General features: G+C 39.5%; 1 protein-coding gene across 2 annotated transcripts in view; it reads right to left on the bottom strand.

Moving 5' to 3' along the window:
• The window catches only part of frmpd2 (FERM and PDZ domain containing 2), a 28,073-nt gene extending 5,401 nt beyond the window's left edge, over positions 1 to 22,672 (bottom strand). Inside the window, exons 1-23 of one of the 2 annotated variants that reach the window (XM_023340671.1) lie at positions 22,462 to 22,672; positions 16,531 to 16,666; positions 16,077 to 16,240; positions 15,120 to 15,185; positions 14,855 to 15,034; positions 14,687 to 14,762; positions 11,567 to 11,654; positions 10,251 to 10,407; positions 10,078 to 10,149; positions 9,819 to 9,993; positions 9,576 to 9,711; positions 9,157 to 9,295; positions 8,199 to 8,351; positions 7,931 to 8,116; positions 7,686 to 7,845; positions 6,221 to 6,301; positions 5,392 to 5,499; positions 5,000 to 5,116; positions 3,519 to 3,700; positions 2,394 to 2,492; positions 1,671 to 1,764; positions 1,488 to 1,573; positions 243 to 438 (exon numbers count right to left, since the gene is read on the bottom strand). In XM_023340671.1, coding sequence (XP_023196439.1) covers positions 243 to 438; positions 1,488 to 1,573; positions 1,671 to 1,764; positions 2,394 to 2,492; positions 3,519 to 3,700; positions 5,000 to 5,116; positions 5,392 to 5,499; positions 6,221 to 6,301; positions 7,686 to 7,845; positions 7,931 to 8,116; positions 8,199 to 8,351; positions 9,157 to 9,295; positions 9,576 to 9,711; positions 9,819 to 9,993; positions 10,078 to 10,149; positions 10,251 to 10,407; positions 11,567 to 11,654; positions 14,687 to 14,762; positions 14,855 to 15,034; positions 15,120 to 15,185; positions 16,077 to 16,240; positions 16,531 to 16,663 — 2,848 coding nt within the window. In that variant the 5' untranslated portion in view covers positions 16,664 to 16,666; positions 22,462 to 22,672. Of the gene's footprint in view, positions 1 to 223; positions 439 to 1,487; positions 1,574 to 1,670; positions 1,765 to 2,393; positions 2,493 to 3,518; positions 3,701 to 4,999; positions 5,117 to 5,391; positions 5,500 to 6,220; positions 6,302 to 7,685; positions 7,846 to 7,930; positions 8,117 to 8,198; positions 8,352 to 9,156; positions 9,296 to 9,575; positions 9,712 to 9,818; positions 9,994 to 10,077; positions 10,150 to 10,250; positions 10,408 to 11,566; positions 11,655 to 14,686; positions 14,763 to 14,854; positions 15,035 to 15,119; positions 15,186 to 16,076; positions 16,241 to 16,530; positions 16,667 to 22,461 lie in introns of both variants that reach the window. The other variant, XM_023340672.1, reaches the window with a different exon arrangement.
• Between the last annotated feature and the right edge of the window lie 1,056 nt (positions 22,673 to 23,728).

Below are 23,728 nucleotides of genomic sequence, written 5' to 3'. Positions count from 1 at the left end.
GGAGCTAAAGAGTTTGTGAACATGAAGGTCTTAGTCATCTGAAACAACAGAAAGAAGAGAGGCCCAAAATTCCTCCTCAATAGTGTCAGAGAACAAGTATTTGAGGTTATTGCTTCTAAATGTGGTTCCGTTACATTTTACAATCAGTGTACTGCACGTTATGGAACATTTGTAATGACTTCCAACTTTTTAGTGCTGTGCAATTCAGTCCACTGGTCCTAACCTGCGTTGAAATGTCCTACCATCAGTGACGAAGCTGTAGCCTCTGGAACGGTCAGACCTCGTGCTTGTGGGAGAGCTGAGGGATGACGAACTGTTGAGTCTCAGATGGCTGGTGGTTTGACGAACTCTTTGATTGGAGACCGGACTGTCTGCATCAGCAATCACAGAAACCTTAGGCAGGTTGACTGACTCCCGTCTCACAACAAAGTAGACCACCTAGATGATAGAAGAGCAGAGCAGTTAATAGCCCTCACAAGACACATTTGAACATGTCATATGAAGATTTCTGCAACCAAATCTATGTCTGTTTTTGCTAAATGAGGCCTAGTATTCTAAGCATATTTGGCCACTTTTGTAAAAACTGCCTTAGAAAAGACAGCCATGACTTTGAAGCATTTTGTTGGGAGTACAAAATGGACAGCTGTCCAGTCCCACTATGAACAAAGAGCTGTGTCTGTATTCTCAACACAATCTTAAGCCTGTTCCTGGGGCATGTTGGACTCCACCAGGAGGGGCTTCAAGTCCCTGAAATTTATGATCAGTTTCTCAAGGTGCAGTCCTGGAGAGGAGGATGTCTAGTTTGGAAACCTCAAGGTCTCGTAATTTCTTTTCGTGGATTTAGTGGTTGTCTTGGCTTCCTCAGGCCAGGACCTACATTCAGTAGGTACTGCTACAGCAGTCTGCAGTCAGGTCTGAACTGGCCAATGTTCAGAATCGGTTCCTTCAAATCTGAAGCTATGGTTCTTAACTGCCAAAACATGAACTTTTCTTTCTGGGTTTGGGTCAGCGATTGCCTCAAGTGGAGAGCATGTTGGTGTCTTGTTAGTGAGTGATGGTTGAAGCAGGGGAAGATGATGGATTGGATCTCCATTTGCTGTAATGCAGGCGTTGGTTGCATAGCTATTTGTGGTAAAGAAAAACTGAGCCAAAAATCTCCCATACTCATTATCCGCATTACCAGATTTTGGATAAGTGAGAGACGATGGATGTATTGGTGGGCCCATCAGAAGAATTGCAGATTTTTGGAGTGCAGTTCAAAACCATGCTATTCCCATCCATTATACATATCAGTTAAGTTCAAAAACCATGACCAGATCATGATTATTACATTGCAGACGGTATCAGAATCACTAGACTTCATATTACTGGGACTTGTCCCAACTGAAATGTGTTCTGCAACCATTTCCAAAATTAGCTTTTGAGACGCCAAAACTTCCAATTGTCATCTGCATATACAAGTTGTTTGCTCTCATGCTGTGCTTTACCTCCCCGGTTTTACCCAGACACTCCACGGCCTGCTGGTAGGTGAAGCCATGAAAGTTAATCCCATCAACCTCCAAAATTCTATCACCTGTAAAGTAAAAAAAAAAAGTGAAAAATAAAGACAGAAAAACAGTCAGACTGATCAGACTTTACACATTGATACGTTTGAAACAGAAGTGTGGTACCTGTGTGTAAACGTCCGTCTCTCTCTGCTGCCCCTCCGGGAACGAGGCTCTTGATGTAGATTCCCCCATTTTGAATGTTAGTGTTTGCTGCACCCTAATTAGTCAAGAAGAGGATTTCCTTATTTACATTCATGATATGCTGAGTTATTTTATTTATTTAGCACCTTCTAAGAGCAACTGTATTTACTTAAAGTGGTTCCCACAATTTTATTAATGTGTACCACATAGACTTGGACTAGAAACATTCTTGTATATGATGACTAACCAAAAGAGTCACTATTTTCATGCTAATCAGTTATAAGATGAACTTGTGTTTTGTCATACATGTTTCTTTTTCTTGCTTGGTTACAGTTGTATTTTAGATTCACTCAACCACAGTCATTAGGGTTTATACAGAAACTTTCTAAATTTGTAATATTTAGTTTGATATATCTTATGACTAAGATATAATAATGTCCTTATAATCTGACATGCTGTATTTTGGTGGTGTAAAGTTCTGTGTCATGCTCTGGCTCAGTTTTGCTGAGGTTATCAGTGTGGATGAGCCAACTCTTGGCATCCCCATCTAATCCTGTCAGACCTCAGATGTTAATCAGCTTAAGTGGAAGAGTCTTTGTGGCCCACTGCTTCAGATCAGGTGCTACAGTTGACCGTTCACTGCCAGCATTGAAAGCACATTCATCAGAATGACAGGTTTTTCGAAAGTAAAGCCGGAACACTCACAGAGATGCTGATGCCCAGATTTCCAGAGATCTTCCTGAGCTCCACAGAAATCTCCTCTGACCCCACACAGTTCAGAGATGGAGGTATAGGGCAGCCGTCCTGAGGCAAATAAAACACAAGGACCTTGTGTATTAGTCCATGTAGTAAACAATAAGAATATCCCAACATGAGAAAAGATCAAGATTTAAGCCAAAAGATTTGAAGGGAACACAGAAGCTACAATAAGAAAATACAGTTTTTCAAAAATACACACAAAAAAAACACACCTTAAGGAGTTGACTGAATATGAATACCAAGGACATCATGGAAAGGAAAAACTAAGTGTAGCTTGAGTTTGAGTGTTGTCAGTGTCCTCGAAAAAAATCATTTGATATCTACCAGATGAACCATGATGAGCAATGCGTAATTCATTTGGAGTGAGATTTTCAGCTGCTTCCATCCACTGCCACTATGTTTCTCACAAAGGCTTAAGTAACGCCAGCTGTCTGGAGAAATAGAACTGCTGATACCCATTCTAATTGTAGCAACAATGCTGGTCAGAACTGGACTAAATACAAAACAGGTAGATTAGGCTTGTCATCATTTTATAAATCTTCACTTTATATCATATTATACTTTTGTATTTTATGGTTTAAGTAGCCATTGTGTTATGTGCTGATAACATTTATGCAGGTATTAAACGTCCTCTTCATTAATCCCAAATATGTAAATTAAAAATGGTTTTTAGTGGGGCGTGCTGTGGTGGCGCAGGGGGTTAGCACGCCCCACGTTTGGAGACCTTAGTCCTCGACGCGGGCGTCGCGGGTTCGACTCCCGGTCCCGACGACCTTTGCCGCATGTCTTCCCCCCTCTCCTCACCCTCCTTCCTGTCTGCCTACTGTGGAAAAAATACGAGCCACTAGCGCCGCAAAAACTCTTCGGAGAAAAAAAAAAAAAGGTTTTTAGTAATGTTCCAACTTAAATTGTTTTCATTAGCTCTACGTGGAAAATCATAACAGGAAAAAAGCTTGAAAACATCAGTCTTTGTAATTAATTTATATTATAAGTTTCACTGAGCTATTATATATTATTATATAATATATTATGAATTACTGAATTAATTTAAGTCCTTTAAAATGGCTCTACCTGTGTACTGAGGGCTCGAACGTCTCGTGGGACGTGCAGCCTGTTGGAGGCCTTTGGTGTCATCATGACGGAGACGATCTCATCCAGGCTATCGTCTCCTGAACGTCCATCTGTCATCAGCGTAGTCTGGGACCCATATTTTCTCAACACAGGAGAGCGAACGCTGGTGGGACTTAGTGGGACTGTGGAGAAAAAAAATCAACAAAACTTCATTCTCTGCTTTTCTTTTCAGAGTTACTCACCTGAATCCATGAAATGATTTTGTGGAAACGGATATTTTCAGACAAAATTGCTTTTACCTTCCTCTGTTCTTTCAAAATGCAAATGCGCAAGCTACCCGAAGTAAACACGCCAGCTGAAGCCTAACCGGTCTGTTTCTTTATGTGTTCACTATCTTTATATTCAAAAATTCTGACATTTAAGTCAAAGAAAAACGGCAGAATTATGACTTTAATTTAAGAATTTTTTTTTAGTGGCATTGGTCCTTTTCCATGCTTGCATAAAAAAAAAAATCTAAAAAAAAAAAAATCTAAAATATATAAATCAAGTTAGGACATACATTTTTGGAGATATACCTTAGCTGTATTGATTTTGTGAAATACGTTTTTGAATGTTGCTGTGTGTGTTTGTTTTAAGGCAGACAGCTCAGTGTGTGGCAAACATGCTAACTGAAACCTCTTAGCTTTTTAAAATTCGATCTTTGAATTTATATCAGTTTTAAAGAAAACAATTTTTTTTTTCCAAAGATATTTTCTAACGTGTGATTTCAAATTTCAATCAAGTTAGCATGTATGTTTTCTCAGTTATATTGTATATTTTTAAGAGAAATTTCTGGACATGACTGTGACTGTAAACATGATAACTTGACAACGGATCAAGCTAGCAAGTTGTCTGTTAAAGATGCTACCTAGTACTTATTCTGCCAGTTAATCTAGAGAAATTGTATTGAAGTTATTTCAATTAAATAATAGCTGCATTTTTTTCCTACAATATCTTAGAGTTTGTGACTCAATTTAACATGTAGGTTTTTTTTAAGTATATAGAAAAGCATTTTTAACTGCCTGTGTTTACGCTAACAAACAAGCTAGCAAGGCACCTGTTCAACATGTCGACACCTAATCTGCTACTAAATTAGTGCTGAAAAAACTGCTTTGAATAGATTTTTCATCCAGATAGGTTAGATAAATGTCATTTTTTTCCAAGATATTTTTATTTTATTTTGTCTCCAGAAATAGAAACCCTGTCATTTATAGGGTTAGTGCTAACACAAACCCTCACAATTAAAATGACTAAAGATGAAAGGGCATTTCTATCGAAACAGTAAAGGATAGAAATGAAAGAAATATTTCTATAATTCTAGCAACCATTTTACATCGTGTTAAAATATGTGCATTTGTGGAGTAATTACTCAAACAATACTGAGACAAAGAGCACCAGATGACTACTCATGCTCTACTATTGATATAGAGCACATGAAGCACCTTTAGGCTGAGAGACGATGAGCTGCACTTCCTCAGGGCTGCCCTCCATGACCTCTCCTGCCTCGCTAAAAGTGACGCCCTCCAGGCTGACGTGGTTCAGGGATATCAGACGACCCCCTGAAGGCAAAGGTCAAACATTAAAGGGTGACCCCACCAGAGCATGTGGAACACAATCTTTGTCCTTCTGAGCACATGACTTGATACATACTGCCCACAGTCATTCATCAAAGGTGTGGAAGAATTCAATAAGTAAGATTTAAACATTAGAGCAATGTCTAAACTAATTGTTAAAAAAATAAGTAAAAGGCATTCCTACATGAAAAAAAATCTAGGTACATTTTTAAGTATTATTTAATGTAGAATGAATATGTTTTAGTATTATAGACATGTACCTGGTCTGATGCGTCCGTCCTTGTCTGCAGGTCCTCCAGGCACAATGGAGGCGATAAAAATGCCCAAGTCATAGCGGCCTATTGTGTCCTCTCCGACTATAACTATACCTGTGTAAGTACAATTTACAGTTTAAATAAACTGAATAAAATGAGACTTTTACCGTTGTTTTGTGCTCAGTGTCAAATTGGACCAAACATTTCCTGTTTCAGGTCAGTTAAGATTACCGTACCTAAAATGAAATGCCAGAAAAATTAGATTTTGATAACAGGCTTTTTATTATGGAGTGAAAAGTGCCAAATTACACTAGATAAATACCTTATGTTATAACTATTTTAATGTGTCATAATTTTTTTTAGACTGGAAATAAATACAGCAATATTAAATATAGAAAGTAAATATATTGACTTAATTTTAAAAACTACATATTAGTATTTTATGTATAGTAAATTATTCCTGTGCTGGAGCGCACCATGAATGAATTTAAACCATCAACTTCACCCATCAAACTCAGTGGGCGGGACTAGGACTGCTTCTGTTGACATGTTGCAGCGTGACATGACAAGACCCCGCCCCCCAGCTTCCTGCTGGAGGGCAAAAAGCTGCTCGCCAACAATAACTAGCACTGGTTTAACCTGGCAAGTTGTCAACTTTCCACACTAAATTTTAAATGTATTTGTAATATAGAGAATGAAAAAGGGACACAGTGTTTTGCTAATAATTGTCAACACTCCAACAGCTAGCATTCACATTCTAACCCTAGGAAAACATTTAGCAATAACTAGGAGTTACACATTCTGGGTTATATGCAGTGCAGAGTGATATCCTTACCCAAGCCTAGTTTTGGGTCTTTCTTCAGTGAAACACAGATGACTTCCCTCTCCGAAGGAGTGCCCAGTTTAGGCGGCGTTTCTGTTGGACGAGTGATACGACCAACCGTTAGCCAAAAGGAGAAATCGCTCTGAATGAGTGAGGAGACACGAAATTCTCTTGAAGGGGAAACTACTGGCTGACTAGAGCAGAAGCACAAAAGCACATGAAGCTGGGCTGTAAGTGTGAAGACGCTGTGCCTCGGGCTGCTGGGGATCCGGAATGGGCCTCTGACCCGCTCCTCTGGGAACAGGATGGAGAGCGTAAACCTGTGCTGCTGCGCTGGCTGCTGGAGCAGGTGCTGCTGAAGGAACACACGAAGGAGAAAGATGAGAAATGAATTTACATAAAATAGTTTAGACTTTGTGCATAGGGGAAGTAATGTTTTCAAGAGGGAAAAAAAGCAAGTACATTTTATAGTTTTCTGTGGAAAAGCATTTATACATTAGAAGTTTTACACATCTTGTCAGGTTTTAGCTTAACTTCAATGTCTTTCATTAGCATTTTATGAGGTAAAACAAACTAATGGATAACAGTAAAGTGAAAGAAGAGGATGTATACAGACTCTACGTATTTTTGAATACATTTTTTTTAAAGTTAACAGGAAATTTGAAAATATCACTAGATAACTGTGTTATTGGAGAACATGATTAACAATACCTAAACATCAACTATAAGTCTTAAAATAGGCAAATACAAAAGAATACAGTTAAAATAAATATACATTTTTTGCACTTCCGTTGTTTCATCCTAATTAAAGTGTCCAAAACTCGTTGCTCTTTTATCTGTAACTTATTTCATTTGCTGAAGTTGTCAGCATGTAACAGGTAAACACAGGCAGTTGTTACGGAGTTCTGGTGAATAAACATAGTACTGAGTTTACTATGTTGCCATTATGCTTCCAACCATTTCACCAAAGAGACTCTTTAACCTGTCTTTGCTATCACTGTTAGTGATGTATTAAACAAACTATAATAAGTAAACAAACAACGCTTAGCCTGGAGGTGATGCATGTAAAGCCTGGTGGCCCGCCAGACTTATAATACACTCAGGGAAACCCTGATTAGTACAAAAGGTAAAAAAAATACCTGTGATGTTTCACACGGGCCTCGATTCTGGCCGCGACGTCGTCACACAGCTTGGTCAGCGACTCTTCCTGTGGCGTGGTCAGGCCGCTGTCGTCCTGGGGCGTCTCGGAACACGAAATGGACTTGAGCTGGCTGCTCTGAGCGCGGCACACAGCTGCGTACTGCACAATGTTGTCCTCTGGACAAAGATGCAGAGGTTATGCTTGCCATCCTCTACAGCATGCAAGAGTAGTGGCTGAAGCGCAGAGCTGCGATGGAATGTAGTCCCTTCTGCTAAATACGTGCAATGAAACTACAAAGGAAGTCTGGCAGCGGACGTCTACGCCGCCAAACCTTACCTGAGACCAGGCTGTGGCTTAGCTGCCGGGAGCTCATCTCATTGTTAAACTTGTGCTGCGCAGAACAGAGGTTACACAAGTACTTGGCTATCCTGGACCTCTCTGTGATAAAGTTGTATTTCTTCCGGCTGCCCCGGCACTCGATTATAAATTTTCGCTTCTGCAGATTCATAAAAGATGCGCGTTTTAGACCACGAACAGAAACACGTTAGAATATCACGTGGCACTGTGGAGGACTCTCTCACGCTAGAGGAGATGGTAGCCGTCTCCCTCCAGAAGAAATTCTGAGCGGTGGACCGGCAGCCATCTTTAACCTCGTAGATGATGACACCTTTGGCACAAACTCCGAGAACAATCTCTCCGTCCGAAGGCCTTTTCTCCCGTATCACACGGTGGAACAAGACGCCGTATTCAGGCAACTGCTGACAAATCTGCGGGATTAAGAACAGAACAGCCGTCACTTTTAGAAGCGGTCGATGGAGCATTGTGAGTTTCTAAGTACTTTGCTACTACCTTCAGAAATTCAAGCTCTGATTCATCTGTGAGCATTTGGGCGTTATTGGCATGAAGTCTCAGCAGCTCTGCCTGAACGTAAGGCAAGGCACGTTTCTCCATCACACTCTTGGAGACGTACTGGTCAGGTCGGTAGTAGTTTCTACCGTACACCTAAACAGAGTAGAGTACAGGTTTTCACAACATATTACATTTCATTGTGTATAATACACAATGAATACTACACAATGCTACACAAAGCATATTTATATAATGAAAATGCAACTTTTAATAGAGAATTCTAATGGGATAGTCTGGTGAGAGATGTGGCAGGGGCTTAATGCAACCCCCTACAAGATGCCACCCTGGGTAGTTGCCCACGTCAGCCATATCATAAACTGCCACTGATGGGAATGTCATTGGCTTGGACTATATACAATGAGAATATAATTGCCACCTTACAAATGTCTTCTGTTTTTACCATTTTGTCTCACTTAAATGCTTTAAATCAAGGGTTTTCAAAATGGGGGTTGTGCCTTTCCTACAGAGTTCTTCAAGTGAAGCATGAGATAAGGAAACAGCAAAACTACAAAAACCAACTGCAAACATTTAACCGTCTTCACCAAGCTTATGCCATAGGCAAAAAGAATAGATTTTTAGAATCTAAAGCTAGGTTTATAGTTGACGCATTGAACTAGGCTTGAGGATATTGGCGCCAACCCTTTATGGCAAAAATAAGAAAAACTGTAGATGTTAGCTTCTACGGTAGTGCTAAAATGGTTTTCACTGTGCCTGTTAATGCAAATTAAGGTATATTTGATGTTTGAACCAATAACATAGACTTATAGGAATTTTTAGAATAGGTCTCATTCACAGATATTAGCTATTCGTGGGAAGCCCAGGTGCGTAATCTCTACAATTACTGGGTGGTCCACTGGTTACTGGGCAGAATGTATTCTCATTCTTTTACATGTACAACCTCAGGCATGCAGTCTCCATACTCTGTCTGCAAGGCCAGACCTCCCAGATACAGAGCAGTCTCCTCATGGCAGGACAGTCTGTCTTCTAAAAGGTCCCTCCTTAGCTGGAGGTAGAACTGGTGACGGGTCTGTTTGTGCCTAAGAGAGGAAATCGGGGACATTAAGTTACTCAGATCAGTTGGGAAACTCTTACTTTCTCTATTGGTAACTTCGGATCTGTTCCAGCAACAAATCAACTGGAGCTCTAGGTCTAGCACGCATAATTAGAATCTTTGAAGTATTTCCTAATCACGAGAGGAAGTTTCTTCTACTAGTGAATCTATTAAGACTTCTCAAAGTAAACTGTTTTAGTAAACCAGTAAGCTGGAGCACTTGCCATCAAGTGTCCACCCTCACCAATAAAAAAAGAATAACTTACAAAAGAAGAGAAATGTTGTTCACAAAGAATTTGATCCTGAAGAAAAGGACAAAAGTTGTTGTAGGCACTTTCTTCCAGCTATCTGGAGCCACTTTGGAAATCTTGGTGTCATTATCAATGAAGAAAAACTCATTATCTGACCACAGAATAGAGACAAGAGCAAAGACATTTGGTAAGTGGCTTGACATAGAAAGACCCATTCAACAGGTAGTCACGGCAAACCAATCGCTACAATTATTTTACCATCTATATATGCAAGGCCAAAATAGAAGTGTTCCACCAGGTTTGAATGAGCCACGATCATGTCAAACACATCCCCTCCTCTGGTTTTCACTTCACACTTGACCAGGATGCTTTGACCATTTGGCATCACCACACTGAGCTCTCTATGGGTGGCTGGAGATTTCCCTTTCTTTGTCTGTGGAAAGGGGGAAGAGGAATAAACTTGACATCCAAAAAAAGCAAAGATGCTTGAAAGCAGTTTTAGAGAGCATGAACTTACCAGGATGGATCCAGGTAGTTCCAAAACGACAAGGGGTTCCTCTAAAGCTCTGAGAAACTCAGGCCCCATGTCCTACAACCCAGAAAGGAAGGGAGAGGAATCTCTAACAGGACATAATTTAAATGAGAATTCAGTTTATTTTTGATACCATAGAGCATGAAATGCTGCCTCACTTTCATTTTCTTATCGTTCAAACTCATTGCGGACTCGAACTGCGGGAGGGATCTTGCACTGGTAGTTCGATTGCCATCCATGTATGGGCTGCAGGGGGTACGGTTCAAATGCTGCCAGCTGGGGTAACTTTCTCTGAGCCGACCTCCCGAGGGAATCCTGGGGGGAGAGAATTTTCTAGTCTCAGTTGGATAGGAGACATCTGTCACTTACGAGATAATGGCTTGAAACTAAATATATCCATGAATTTAGCAATACCTTGTAGAGTTTGTGTTGTATACACTCATTGAATATTGTATTTGGTACACCTTGTTAGGTTGGACCCCCTTTTGCATTCAAAGCTACTTTAACTCTTTGTGGCATAGGTACAAGGTGTCAGAGTCGGACACATTCTTCAAAGACTTTGGATCACATTATGATCCAAAGTCTGCATGATGCTAGCATTAGTCAGATGCTAGCAGCTGACAAATGCAGATTTGTGGTGCTAATCTCTCATTCCACCATGCACCAAGTGTGTTTAGTTAAACTGAGGCAAATTCACTGTGGATTACAGTGAACACATTGGCTAATTTTGTGCCTCTGGTAAGGCACAGTCCCACCAGTGGATGGAAGCATTTGTTGTTAGATCTTATTTGAAATATGTGTTTCCATCTTCTGTTTAGCGCATTAACTCTTTTTCAGAAAAGCCAAAAACCACCTCCAGCAAGAATAAACCCTTTTTTTTGCAAGACTGGTTGTTGTCTCTTCAAGGAACTGAAGAGACGACAATCTCTTCAGTTCCTTGTTGTTAGCTCACACCCAGTGTGGATTTTTACTGTTACCGTCTTCTTCAAGATTTGACTTGACTCGCAGTTAAAACCAGTAGTTTACAAACACCAAATAAAAAGACATACATTCTTTTTTTTCCTCACTACCTGAACCTGAAGGTAAATCATACCAAACGTCTCTTGTTTTAGTCCAGTTAGAATTATTTAAATGATTACCAGATTTATTTATTCAGTTTATGTAGTCCTGCTGTTATCTCAAGCCAGCCTTTCCATTCAAATCTGACCTCTGACACCAGTAGAAAAGCTACGTCTAATAATCACGACTGATCTGTTTGGTACCAACAACAATGTTCAAAGCTGTTCTCTGCCATGTCTGGATTCCTAATGCATCCTGATTGCCACGTAGTTGGAATATCTACCAGGTGTATCTAATAAAACCAGCTATACGTTACCATACTCAATATTATTTAGATTAATAAATGAAAACAAGATTCTATTGACTGCAAAGGAACCAAGATTTGCAAGGATTTGCTCCTCTGCTTACTTCTTACCCTGTAGTATCAGCTGGATACGATGTTCCTGAAAAGGTTCTGTGGATCTTCTTTTTTAGGGTCCATGTCGAGTTACTGAAAGAACCTCCTGAAACACACATTAAGTAAGATTAGATTAATAATTGCTTTGACAGTATTGTACCTTATACATTAGATTCTGGTCATGTGTCTGTTCTAAATAAGCTTAATAATTACATATTTTGAAAAATAGACTTATTAGCTTCCTAGCTAATAAATTAATAGTAAAATTAACACCCCCAAACTGTAAAGGTCAAGGTAAGGTGCCCCGTATACCATTAATTTAGACACTTTTACATGTATTTCTTGTAAAACCAACATGTTTCCACCGCAACTCACTACTGTTGATGCGAGAAGAGGCCATATTGAAACTTGAAGTTAGTAACTAGGGGTTTTGACTTGCACTGTCTCACTTCTGTTTTGCAGAATTGCTGGACATTATTTATCATATTATTTCCCAACGAACAGTCAATGTGTTCCGGATTTTGGAGTAAACACTTGTGTTTCAAATCATGGTGCAGGAAGTCCTCCTGACCGTTTTTAAGTTTTTAAATGTCGCTACCGTCCATGTGCTGGACCTCCAACAGTTCCAGTAAGCCAGCTTAAAGACGCGGTACAGAGGGAAACGGCTCGCCACAGCTTTTCAGCTTATGCACTAATTAAAGAAATTAGATGGGACATTCTGAGGCACTTTTAACTTGCTTAGCTTACTGAGCTGTTTTCCCTCAAAATTGTATGTAAAGGTTGGAAGTATCCCCCCTGCAAGGTGACTCTTCTGTGTTTAACTTGCTTTTGCAAAGACTTGGGTTAGCATTTTTCTATTAGCCTTACTATGTGATATTTGCTTTGAAAAGATAGACCATAAAAATCAAAAGACTATGCTACCATGCTACTCGCTAGCACCTTTTTCAAAAGACAAATATACTTAAAACAATGCATGTCATGGCCCTTAAATAAGTACCTCAGACTGAACGGATAAAGCTGACGCTAAAGCTAAAAATGTTAAACGAGAGTGACACACTGGGAGGTATTCCACTCTCGTTTAACATTTTTAGCTTTAACATTAGCCGTTAAGTCTGAGGCACTTAGTTCTTCTTAAAGGCGGGGTCGGGTTTAACTTTGCCATTCTTAACATTAATCCACACTTACTACTACTGTTTTGTTTTGCTCTTTACAGACACCAACTTTCACAATTCTGTTTTTCTTTGTCTTCCACTTTACAGAAGTCACTGAAGATTTTCTTTATTTTTGTCCAAAGATATCAGTCATTTTAAAAACCAGCACAATATACATATAAAAAGATTATGTGTAATTTAAGCAAAATTGACAGCAACTGTAGTTTCAAGAAACTCAACATAAAAATGGACCTCATCCATTTTTAATGCAAATGTTACAGATTTTTGATTTGCCTAAAATACAATAACAGCATTCATTTAGTGGACGATCATTTGCAAATGCATCTGTAACTAAAACATTACTTCTAACATCAAAATGTGAAAAGCTCAGCCCTTGAGTTCTGGAATATATTAAATGCAAATTGTATAATTTTTTTTGTACAGTTTTGGCTTAAAAATGTTTTTTGGGGGTCTGTAAATTCCAGTTAACGCTAATCGATAACACTAGTTAATGATTATTTCAATAATCGATTCATCACGATTAATCGTTTTAGCCTTACCCGCAAGGATTTAAAGGCATTCTGGTTCCATATTCAAAAATCACATGTACGAAACATGATTTTCTCCTGTTTGTACTCTGTCTCTCTTTGAGTTGCCAGATAGCAGCACTTAAACTCCAGGTGATGATTCCAGGTGGATCAGAGTTCAACTGATCAGTCCAGAGTTCAGATGAGCTTTCACACTTTCCCAAGCAAAGTGGATTATTGGAGGAAACGGACTCTGGTCCGTTTAAATCGGATCAAACAGCTCTGCGGTGGAAGTGCACCAGTAATAATTATCTGTCTCCATCAAGGAAATACTGCTTTTATTTACTAATCAGATGTTTTGGATTTTTAATTTTTTTTAGGGTTTCCACCCAGATTTTTACAAACATTATTTTGCTGTTCTATGCATCTTTGATTTTAGCAATAAACTACAATGTCTTTTGTTTTTGTACAATTACTGGTGTCTATCTGCAGCTGGGTTTCCATTAACCGCAAAATTGCTCAAATTGACATTATGAAAATAAATTTGCTTAATGAAGACACAACAATTTTGAGAAATTTTTGCTCTAGCACAAAGTGGTTTATCAGTTGTATCAAAACACGTTTTTCACATCACACTAGTCACATGATCAACAGCCACATGTTACTCCTGGTGAAAACAACAAAAAAGACGACAGGAACTAGAAGGAGGATGATGGGGTTTTTTTCCCCGACATTGCAGATGATGAGTGCTAGCGCCATGGCTGAATTATGAATATATTTCATGTAACTGTTTACATCCGTCACTGCCGTGATTTTTGATGACTTATCTCGAGAACAAGGTCATTCACATGTAATTTTAATTTCATTTCTTCAGCAGCTGCATTTCCATTGACCATATAATTGAGCCATTTGATATTTCCAATATAAATTAGCTTATTGTAACCCAGCAATTTTTAAAAACCGTTTTTTTTAAATAAAAAGTTTAGACATTAGTATGAAGTCCTTTTTTTAGCTGTATCAAAATTGGTTACATTTGGAAAACAATTGAAAAGTTGTTTGTTTTTCCCAACAACCGCATGTTGCCACTGTCGGAAACCATGAAGAAAATGACAGGAAGTAGTTGGAGGATCATCGCACTGCATGTTTTTTAATTACTTATCATGTGAACGAGCTTATTCATCTGCAATTTTCATTTAATGGAAACATATTTGCAAAATTGTGTTTTTTCGACATTAACAGAATACACTCAAAGACTGACGCACATTTGTAATGGAAACGCAGCTTGTATGAAACTGGTTGTTGAGACCTGGAACTTGTCATGGAAAAGCTTACTGTGGACATATTTAGTACTTTGCTTGTATTAATCACTGTGTCTCTTAGCAAGAAAGCCAATAAGCACACTCCTGAAAAAGTCAAACGATGTCAAACTTCAGCTCAAACAAATGGAATCAGTTTCTTACTGTGTAATCTATCCCTGACCATCTGACTGCGGTCTGTTAGCTGGGATCCGTTTTCGGTCATGGCCACGTGGTCGGCCTGTAGAGACAGCACGTTCCGGCTCGATTTAGCAAGCAGAGGACTGGTTTTACAGAAGAAGAAAAAACAAAGAAGAAAATACGGCCACTCACTGAGTTTCTGTAGACGTCCTCTACCAGCTGCCTGATGAGGCGCTCTGGGGATGGCAGCATGGAGGACTTGTGATGGAACTCGCAGGTCTCCAGCACCGTCAGCAGGTCGGTCCTCCTCACCGCCATGTCCTCACACATGCTCAGCAGCAAACCCTCCAGCTCTGTGCTTATCTGGACTGGCTGAGGAGAGGCCAGCAAAACCCAAAACGGCTTAGAGAATGGAAGACAGCGACCGGGATGAGAAGAAAAGACGTGAGGAACATACCTGATTCTGAGGTAGGTGATAATCGGCGCACCAGTAAAGAGTCATTCCCAGTGAGTATACTACCACCTGAGGGTCATGCACACAATACTGTTTTAGACATTTTATTCTAAAATAGGTACTAGTTTTTTTATTTTTTTCACAAAAGTTGTGCTGTGGGGAATTATCTCAGACATTAATGGCAATAAAAACTGGGGAGTGAACTTCAGAGCTTGGCAGAGGAGCAACGAGAGGCTAAAAAGCTGAAGCTAAAATCCACAAAGCTAACCAGAGTACAAAAGCACATTATTTTATTTTATTTGACTGAGCTAACTGCCACAGAGCACAACAGAGTTGTAAATTTGTCTGTAGAACAAAATAATTAAGTAAAAAATGTTTAAAATATAAAAATTACTGCTGTACAGAGTGCTTTTATAGTTAGCGAACAGTGCTAACTGTGCTAATTGCTAATAGAACATGATGAAAACAGCTTAGAACATCAACAAGTTGAGTATTCTGAACTTTTGGGGAGTTCTTCAAATCTCTTACATACACATATGGTTATTACATCCCTCATGAATAATTAATAACTGTTCAAAGCAAACAAAAAAACATAACATTTCAAACTTAGCTAAGAGGAAGGTTTCGAGTTTATTCTTAGTGAGGTCGACACCTATGAACATTCAGTCTGTATCATTTTAGCAGCTCACTAGCATAATGTACATATAGACATAAAAGGATTCTTCTTAGGGGTAATTATGTAGTTATTTTATTTTTTTATGTCTCATCATGTACTGTTGAGGTATTCGGGCATAGCATAGCTTGGTGCTAACATGTACCAGGGTACCCAGGTTACCCAGGTCTTCACCCAGGTTAATAACCAACATGAACTTTGGTAAAAAAAAAAAAAAAATTGTTTTTTAGTTGTTTTTTGTTTTTTTCATTTTTGTAAGCAGAAGAAAGGTTTTCCTGCTCTCAGACCTTTTCAGCAGCAGCCCTGGTGGAAGCAGTGAGACCCTGCTGGACCTCGGGAGCTGTGTAAGAAGCCACGTCTTCACTTCGTGCGCAGCTCTTGAAGGCCAGGCTCCCATTGGCTGACAGTAGCATTGAGCCAGGGCTCAACACAGTACACATATTACCTGGACCTAAACACAGCAGACCACAATCCCTTTACCAAGACATTTTTACAAATTGTAAACCAACAAACAGTGGATCAATTTTGGGACATTTTAAATCGGTTCTGAATCGTATAAATGAGAATTGTGAGAGGAAAAAAAATTCCGTGACTCAATTTTTTTTTTGGCACAAACCTACGTCACATGTTCATCTATTGTGTTGTTTCAACCTTTTTCTATGAGTCTGCAGATTCTGACAAACTGTATGTTTAAGAAGGCACAGTTCTTGTACGTTTAAGTTCGTACTTAGACGTGGTCACCTTTTTTGGAGATGTCCAGTAAGGCATCAGCGGTGGCCAGCAGCAGACACCAGACTTCGTCCTCTTCCAGGGGTGAACCCCGGGCCTCTAGCACCTCCGTCAGGGTCACAAATGTGCCCATCCTGCTACACATGGGCTGCACATGCAAAAATGACACAAGGCTGTGAATTAAATGGTCTGGACCGTTTGCATTGAGCACAAACATACTGGTACATCTGCAGTTTTAAGAAGGTACCCTACACATTTTGTTCACCGATAAGCCTACGGTTTAGTAGGATTTAAAGAGAGAATGGCTGGAATAAATCCAACACCAATTCAACACTTAATTCTGCCCTTCTTTTTCCTGAAATAGAAACGGATATTTACCGATGACCTTGTATTGTGTGCGAGAAATGCTGGATGAGGAGACGTTAGAGGATTAGTGATCAACATAACTAGATTAATCAATAGAAACAGCAAGAGGCTAACAGTTTTCAAAGATTAAGAAAATAAACCCTGAAGGAATCGTCCTGCTGTACATGCACAGCTACATTAATCTGTTGTACCAGCACCCACTCAGTCTGCTCTATAATTTGGAGCACTAAGGATAACTTAATTACATCTAGTACATCCCTAAAATACCTACAATTTAGCTTCTTATGCTATTCGTGTCCAAAGTCTGCCTTTAGATTTTTCAGCTTGAGATGAAAAATCTACTTTATATAGCATTTTTCAAATCAAGTGCTTGGCTTAGAAAGCGTGCAATTTGAAACATTAAAGTGTAACTAGCCCCAAATCATTTTTTTTGCTAATAAACTGAAGTTACTTAGGGTGTTCCTTTGAAAATGTTGTCATTTTCTCTTGCCCACTTCCATGGAATTTTTTGTAGCAAGTAGGGCCACAAACAGATACATTCAAAGTATAACAAGCTGATTGAGATCCAACTTTATCAAAAGTATCAACGTTTTCCGTTTGAAAATGTTACAGAAAGGTAAACCCATGATTAGAAGTTGCAAATACTCTAAAAGGTTTGAAGAGGGGGTAGAGGGGTTAATGAATTCAGTGAGGTAAGCTGGGTCGGTTCGGGCTTTACTTTTACAGACTAACCCACCACCTTACTCTCATCAGATGAATTTTCCACACTGCTTTCTGATTCTGCCAAAAACTTCAATACACACCTTGGGTCAGTATTTTCTCACCTGATCCTGATGTCTGAATGGCTTGAAGGTTAATCAATCAATCAATCAATCTTTATTTCAGACACAAAAGAGGTCCATAGTAAAACAAAAAGAAAAGAAAAAAAACAAAAAGAAACATGACAGTCACTGAGCCACAAATAAATGATGACGCCAATGTTTCCACAATTAGTTTAGTTTACTTAAACCTCAGAACCCGGCTGTCATGCAAAGGAAGACTTCTTGTTGGATAGCTGGCTCGTCTCTACCACTGATGCACAAAGGCAAAAATAAATAAAACTAGAACTTTAAATATTAGATAACGAGCTAAACAAAAAGTTGAGGTACATAAAAACTTTGTCTCTCCATCTAGCTGAACATTATTCTCTGCCATCATTCTCTTCTTTAGCCAGCTTGGTTCAGAGATACTCGATGTTCAGTCCCATTAGATAGCTCTGAAGAAAATAGAGTTCACAACATTTCAAATCTCTCTTGCTCGCATGACAGAGAAGAATCTGTTTGAAAACAGGAACAAGATAAGCTAAATATGTCACTGAGTGGAGATTGATGTAAAGCAGTCATTACATTAGACAAAAGACCTTTGTTTTGTTTCTAATGATTCTCCCATATTTTATCTGAAGCCAAACAGAGGACACTAACACAAGACACACCCTAACCCTACGCCATCATGTAGGCCATCATAGGACATTCATATTCACACACCTTTTAAACAGGTCAGACCACCTGGGGACACACGTCCTGTTTCAGTGTACGTCACACCAGCGTCCCCACTCCATCCCTCCATTCTCAGTTTTACTTTAACAAAATAGTCAAGGAGAAAGAAAGCCTTGATTGTAAGTCGCCCTTTCTCCATGGACGACTTTGCAATTTCCATCCAGGAGTTTTTAGCTATTTGAGAATCATTGTCGTACAAATGTACGCAGTTCCTCACCAGGTCTGATAAGTGCGCCTCAAAAGTATTCATGTCACCCGCAGATGCAAAAATCCGATAATCGAAGTGGACTAGCTGAAGAGAACCAAGTGCATTTCTGCATAAAACACGGCAACAAATTTCTGACCATTCACACACCACAGCCAACAAAGCTCTGCGCAAAATGGTTCCACCTGAACCTGGTGTTGAGAAACGGAAGAAGGACGCCAAACTCCTGGCGCATTGTTTTATCGAGCTACGTCAATGAGAGCAGATTTCCATGCTTCGGATGGGACTGCCTTAAACCATGCTAAATTCCAAACTAGCAGTGTATGATCACTCCCTTTCAAAAGGCTTATTTAACATGTACTAATATGCATTCAAACAAACAAATTACTGTCAAACATTTAACGATATCAAAACTAAGATTATTTTAGCTCAATTTAACATTGTACAGGTCTTTTGCCCCAGTGCGGGTCAGGGTCTTTCTGTCCTGATCATGTCTTAAGCTGCAGCAGAGATGTGAAGGTTCACTGCAACTGATGTTTTACTTAATTCTGTCCCTTGAGGAAAACTAAAGACCTTTTCCTCAAGGGAAATGCTTTCAGCAAAGTAAATGTAAAGTAGATATATTGTTGCTGTCTTAGTATTGTCACCATTACACTGGGTGAAGATCCTGCTATACTATTCAAATTTAGGCAATCTATTTGACTGAGGCCGGATGTTAGTGGAATTGAAAAACCTCCTTGGGTTCTAAAGCTAGACACTGCAGCACCAGTATCATTAGTCAAATATTTGCTTCCAAGTATAACAATCCATCTACATATGCTTATTATCAGACCATGCTTCAGACAAAGACTTGGCCTGACTCTTTCACATGGTGTCAAGCTGTAGCAAGTTATTAGCAGATCACGCCCCATGAGCACGGCCCAACTGCCTTTATGAAGTGTTGGGTCACGGAGTCTCATTTTTCAAGCCATGTTGGTGTGCCTGGAAACATGTCATGGATACGTTGCCACCATACTGCCTCACACTCCACCAAACCCCTGTTGGTCTGACGGCACCATAACAAATGACCTTGCAACATAACCCTTTGTGCATGCGCAAAAGCCTGGGGAGATTCTAACATGGTAACCCCACGTAATGAGAAGCCTGCAGTGTTCTGAACACACTGCTGAAGATTACACAATGACCTTGCAAATGTCCTCCATGTTTTGTCTCTTTTCTTTATCATAGTGTGAAAGCAAAGAGGTCTGTTACCGATTCTGCAATCTGAAACCATCAATAAACAGCCTTGGTGGCTTTTCTTTTTGGCAAAACTATGCTGAACAGAGTTACAGTAGTTCTGCTTGACTGTACAGCAGACTTTGTGCAAACATTTTTGGAGGTTGCAAACGTAGAAGTGGTTCTAATACCGGGCACTTTTCTTGCATTTATCATTCAATATTTGTCAATTCAGCCAAGTGACTTAATAGAAGGATGCCGACACACTGATTTTTTAATGTTTGATGCAAGTAATGTGCCAAAACAAGGCTGTGCACAAAGCACTTAGTACTGATCTGATTTTGTTCTGCAATTAAACATTTTTGGATTCCTTGAAAAGTGTGAATATTATTTCAAATAATTTGCCATTAAGACTCCTGGAAGATTTTTGTCAGGCATGAGAGACTGCAATCTCATGAACATCCATCTAGCTTCTGTACTTGTATATGCTTAATCATCCCATGGTTGTGAACTAGAGTGTATTTTTAGTGGTTAATGGGCAAGATGTGGGGTATACCTTGTGCTGATTGCCATTCTACCACAAAGTAAGCCAGAGACGAAAGGGGAAGACAACGGTGCAATACCAGAAACTTGAGGGTGATGGGATGTTCTCCTGGAGAAAGAATCCACGGCAGCACATTACAACTCAACAAAGAGAGACTGCCTCAGTTCAAACCCAGAACCTTGTTCTTGCAAGCCAGCAGTTTTGTCCAATTCAAATATTGGGCATGAAAACACCCAATAGGGAAATATTTTTCATGATACTGTTAGAGCCTGTTAGAGTTCTTCAAGTAACTCGAATCATTTCTGTGGAGGGTTGACCGGTACCTTGCGGAGACATGCTGGTTGTTACTTCTATTTGTCCTAAACAAATACAATGAGCCACAAGAATTACACAAATCTAACATCCGCAATTCTTGAAATGATAAACTTTGAGAAGTTTGTCATTCAAAATCTTTTGAATACAGTAATTACATATCTTCTTTTTTGTGTGGTTCTTCCGTATCAAAACGTATTCTAAATGTCACAAAGCTCACCATGATGCTTACCCTTTTTGGACTTGGCTGTGAGATGTTTAAGGCCATTACAGACTTACAGAAAAGGAGGTTCGCTTATGAATGCAGCCAGGATCTCCGTAGGAAAACAGACAGTTCGGGGTTGATGCTTTTCAAATATTTCAAAGACCTCCAAGGTAAAGTCCAAGATGACAAGATGTGTGGACATTATGAATGCGAAAGCTACGGGTCTCTAGTTCAAGGTCATGGTGTCTGGACCATTTACAGCTGTCCACACACAACTCTCTCTGTCGTTTTTCTCACAAACCTCTAATGCGGATCGGACCGTTTGTTGCAAATTTAAACTTCAATCATTTGCTTGATAGTTAATGAAGCATCTTAGTCCTTTTCTTAGCAGGTTGTCTTGTTGTTTTAAAGTCTTTAACTTACTTTATTGTGCTATAACTGGATGTACTGTCTTAGCTGTTGCTGCTGACTTGGCTGCCAGTCGACAGAACACTGCTTCACATGCTTTTAATTCTCTGACTTTGGCAGTTTGACAGCTGGCCAAGAAACTCCAGCTCTGTTAATCAGGTTATGGGCACTATAATTCAAATAAGATCAACCAAACTATCTGATGATTTGAAGTCACATCAAAAAAAAAATAAAAAAAGCATCGTGGTTAAGTCTAGAATATTTTATCTGGAGTTGGAAGACATTTTTGGGCGGCTTCTTTAAGCCATGAATCTCACAATACGCAGATGATGCCATGATAGGATAAAATTATCTATGGGAAGCAAAACTTCTGTACCTCTTTTTGCTCTGGATTTCAGTTGTTGACCTTGTCAGATAAGGCAGTGTGAATGGCAACAGAACCCTAGCAGAGTTCCCAGACCTGGTGGATAAATGTGCTATAAAGGAAACTGCTCTTGTGTGAGAGTTCAACAGCTGTTTCAGGTGACCTTTGATTAAGACATATGGGACACATCCAAACACATCTGGTTGGAGGGGTAGGCAAACAGAGAAGGTCAAAATCAAATGCCTAACATTAAATAGATCTGTTGTGTTTTTATGACTAAATAACCTGGCATTAGTACACAAACAATACCGAAGAGTCTTGGAAATCTTTTGAGCTATTTCCGTGACCAGAGGATAAACAAACATCGCTCTCCAAGAACTTTCTGTATCACTGCTTAAAGTGTCAGCATGACATTTTTAGGTGTGTTTCCAGTTCTATAAAACATCTCACATTGAGGTTTTGTGGTGATCCAGTAAAAATAAAAAAAACAATCATTGCTTTTGTCTGAGCAACTGGTTTCACCATATGAAGGATTTTGAGCAAAACCATGTGATGCCTAGCTAAATGGCTCTTGTATAACTGACTTGTTACACCGTCTACCATAAAGGAAAAGCACAGGAACCTGGTTGATTACCCACATATATAAATATAAATATATTCACAGCTCTCTGTAGCCACATTACACAGTCATCACTTGCTTTAAGACATCTTTCTTTCCACATGTGCTGTGTTGAGAAATATTCCACTGAAAACCCATTTGACAAGCTTTCTACAAGTTATGCAGCTTACCTTATTTCATCAGGTACCTGAGAAGATTGTCTCTAAGTTCCTCCAAACATCCACCACTCTGAACTCTAATCCTTCCTCCTCTTATACACCCCCCACTGCCATTTCGCCCACCTCTCCATTGTCCCGGCGCTCATGTCTGTCATGACAGCTCGTCCCTCTATTCCCATCGGCATAGGATGGTCACAATCATGTCCCCCCGGGGGGAAGAACTAATCAGCCCCATAACTTTGCTTCCTCTGGACTTGTGTCTAATGACGGCGTGTTCTGCCTTTTCTGGAGTTTTCAACTATTTTTAGCCGAAGGGGAACTTACTGTAAGAACTTAATTGGATTTGCAGGGCAAGCCGAAGACAGATGGGGCAGCAAAGGGCCAATCCACTGTAGGGAGGACTGTGTTAATCTGGTGTTTTAACTACAACTGATAAGTTAATTGCCCCGCTTTCTGACAGAATCTATAAACACAGGCATGACTGTTTGCCATTTCTGCCCATCTAAATAAATCACTGAGGTTTATTGTTTTCTACCAGAGCCAGTGATGAAAAAGGTGTTACAGGGGCAGTATTACGTGCTTTCCTGGCATATAGTGCCATTTTAAGCAAAACCAAGTAACTGTTAACTTCAGTTGTCAAAAAATGCTTTGTATATCAAATATGACTTAAAGGAAAGTTTACTCTGTAATTGAATGCCTTGAAATAGGGCCTCTGTCTCTTTAAAAACTCCTGCTCTTTCTGAAACTCCATCTTTAGGACGTCATCACAACATGGCTCCTCTATTGACCCTTTAACAACATTTCTACCAGCATTGCACCAAGAAATATCTCGTATGATGAGCTCAGCAGCAGCAGTTCCACCAGGTGTTTACTAGTTGCTGCTGACTAATCTGTTGGAACTTTATCTCTTTATCGCTTCCAAAGCCAATTTTGACATGCGATGCAGATTTGAACCAATGATTTTTTGGTGAAATGTAAAAATGATTTACATTTTATCTCATAAATATATAAAAATTTCTATATTACGCCAACTGTACTTGTAGCTAACACCATAATGCTAACACTTGGTGTCATTGTTGGCAAAGAGACTAACCATCTGACCCTACACCTAAATACCAAAGTCACTGTTGGCTAAATTGCTCCACATCATGATGCCACCACCAACAGAAGTTTGCAGACACTCTTCATGGATCCCATAAGCAGTCGTACGCCACCTGCAGTGCACACTTTGTAAGTCTCCATGTAATTGTGGGATGGGGTTTGTTTCACAATTACCTCA

The sequence above is a fragment of the Xiphophorus maculatus genome, chromosome 10 (genome assembly GCF_002775205.1).
Source record: "Xiphophorus maculatus strain JP 163 A chromosome 10, X_maculatus-5.0-male, whole genome shotgun sequence".
NCBI classification, from domain to species: domain Eukaryota; kingdom Metazoa; phylum Chordata; class Actinopteri; order Cyprinodontiformes; family Poeciliidae; genus Xiphophorus; species Xiphophorus maculatus.
This window is presented reverse-complemented; position numbering and strand designations above follow the sequence as displayed.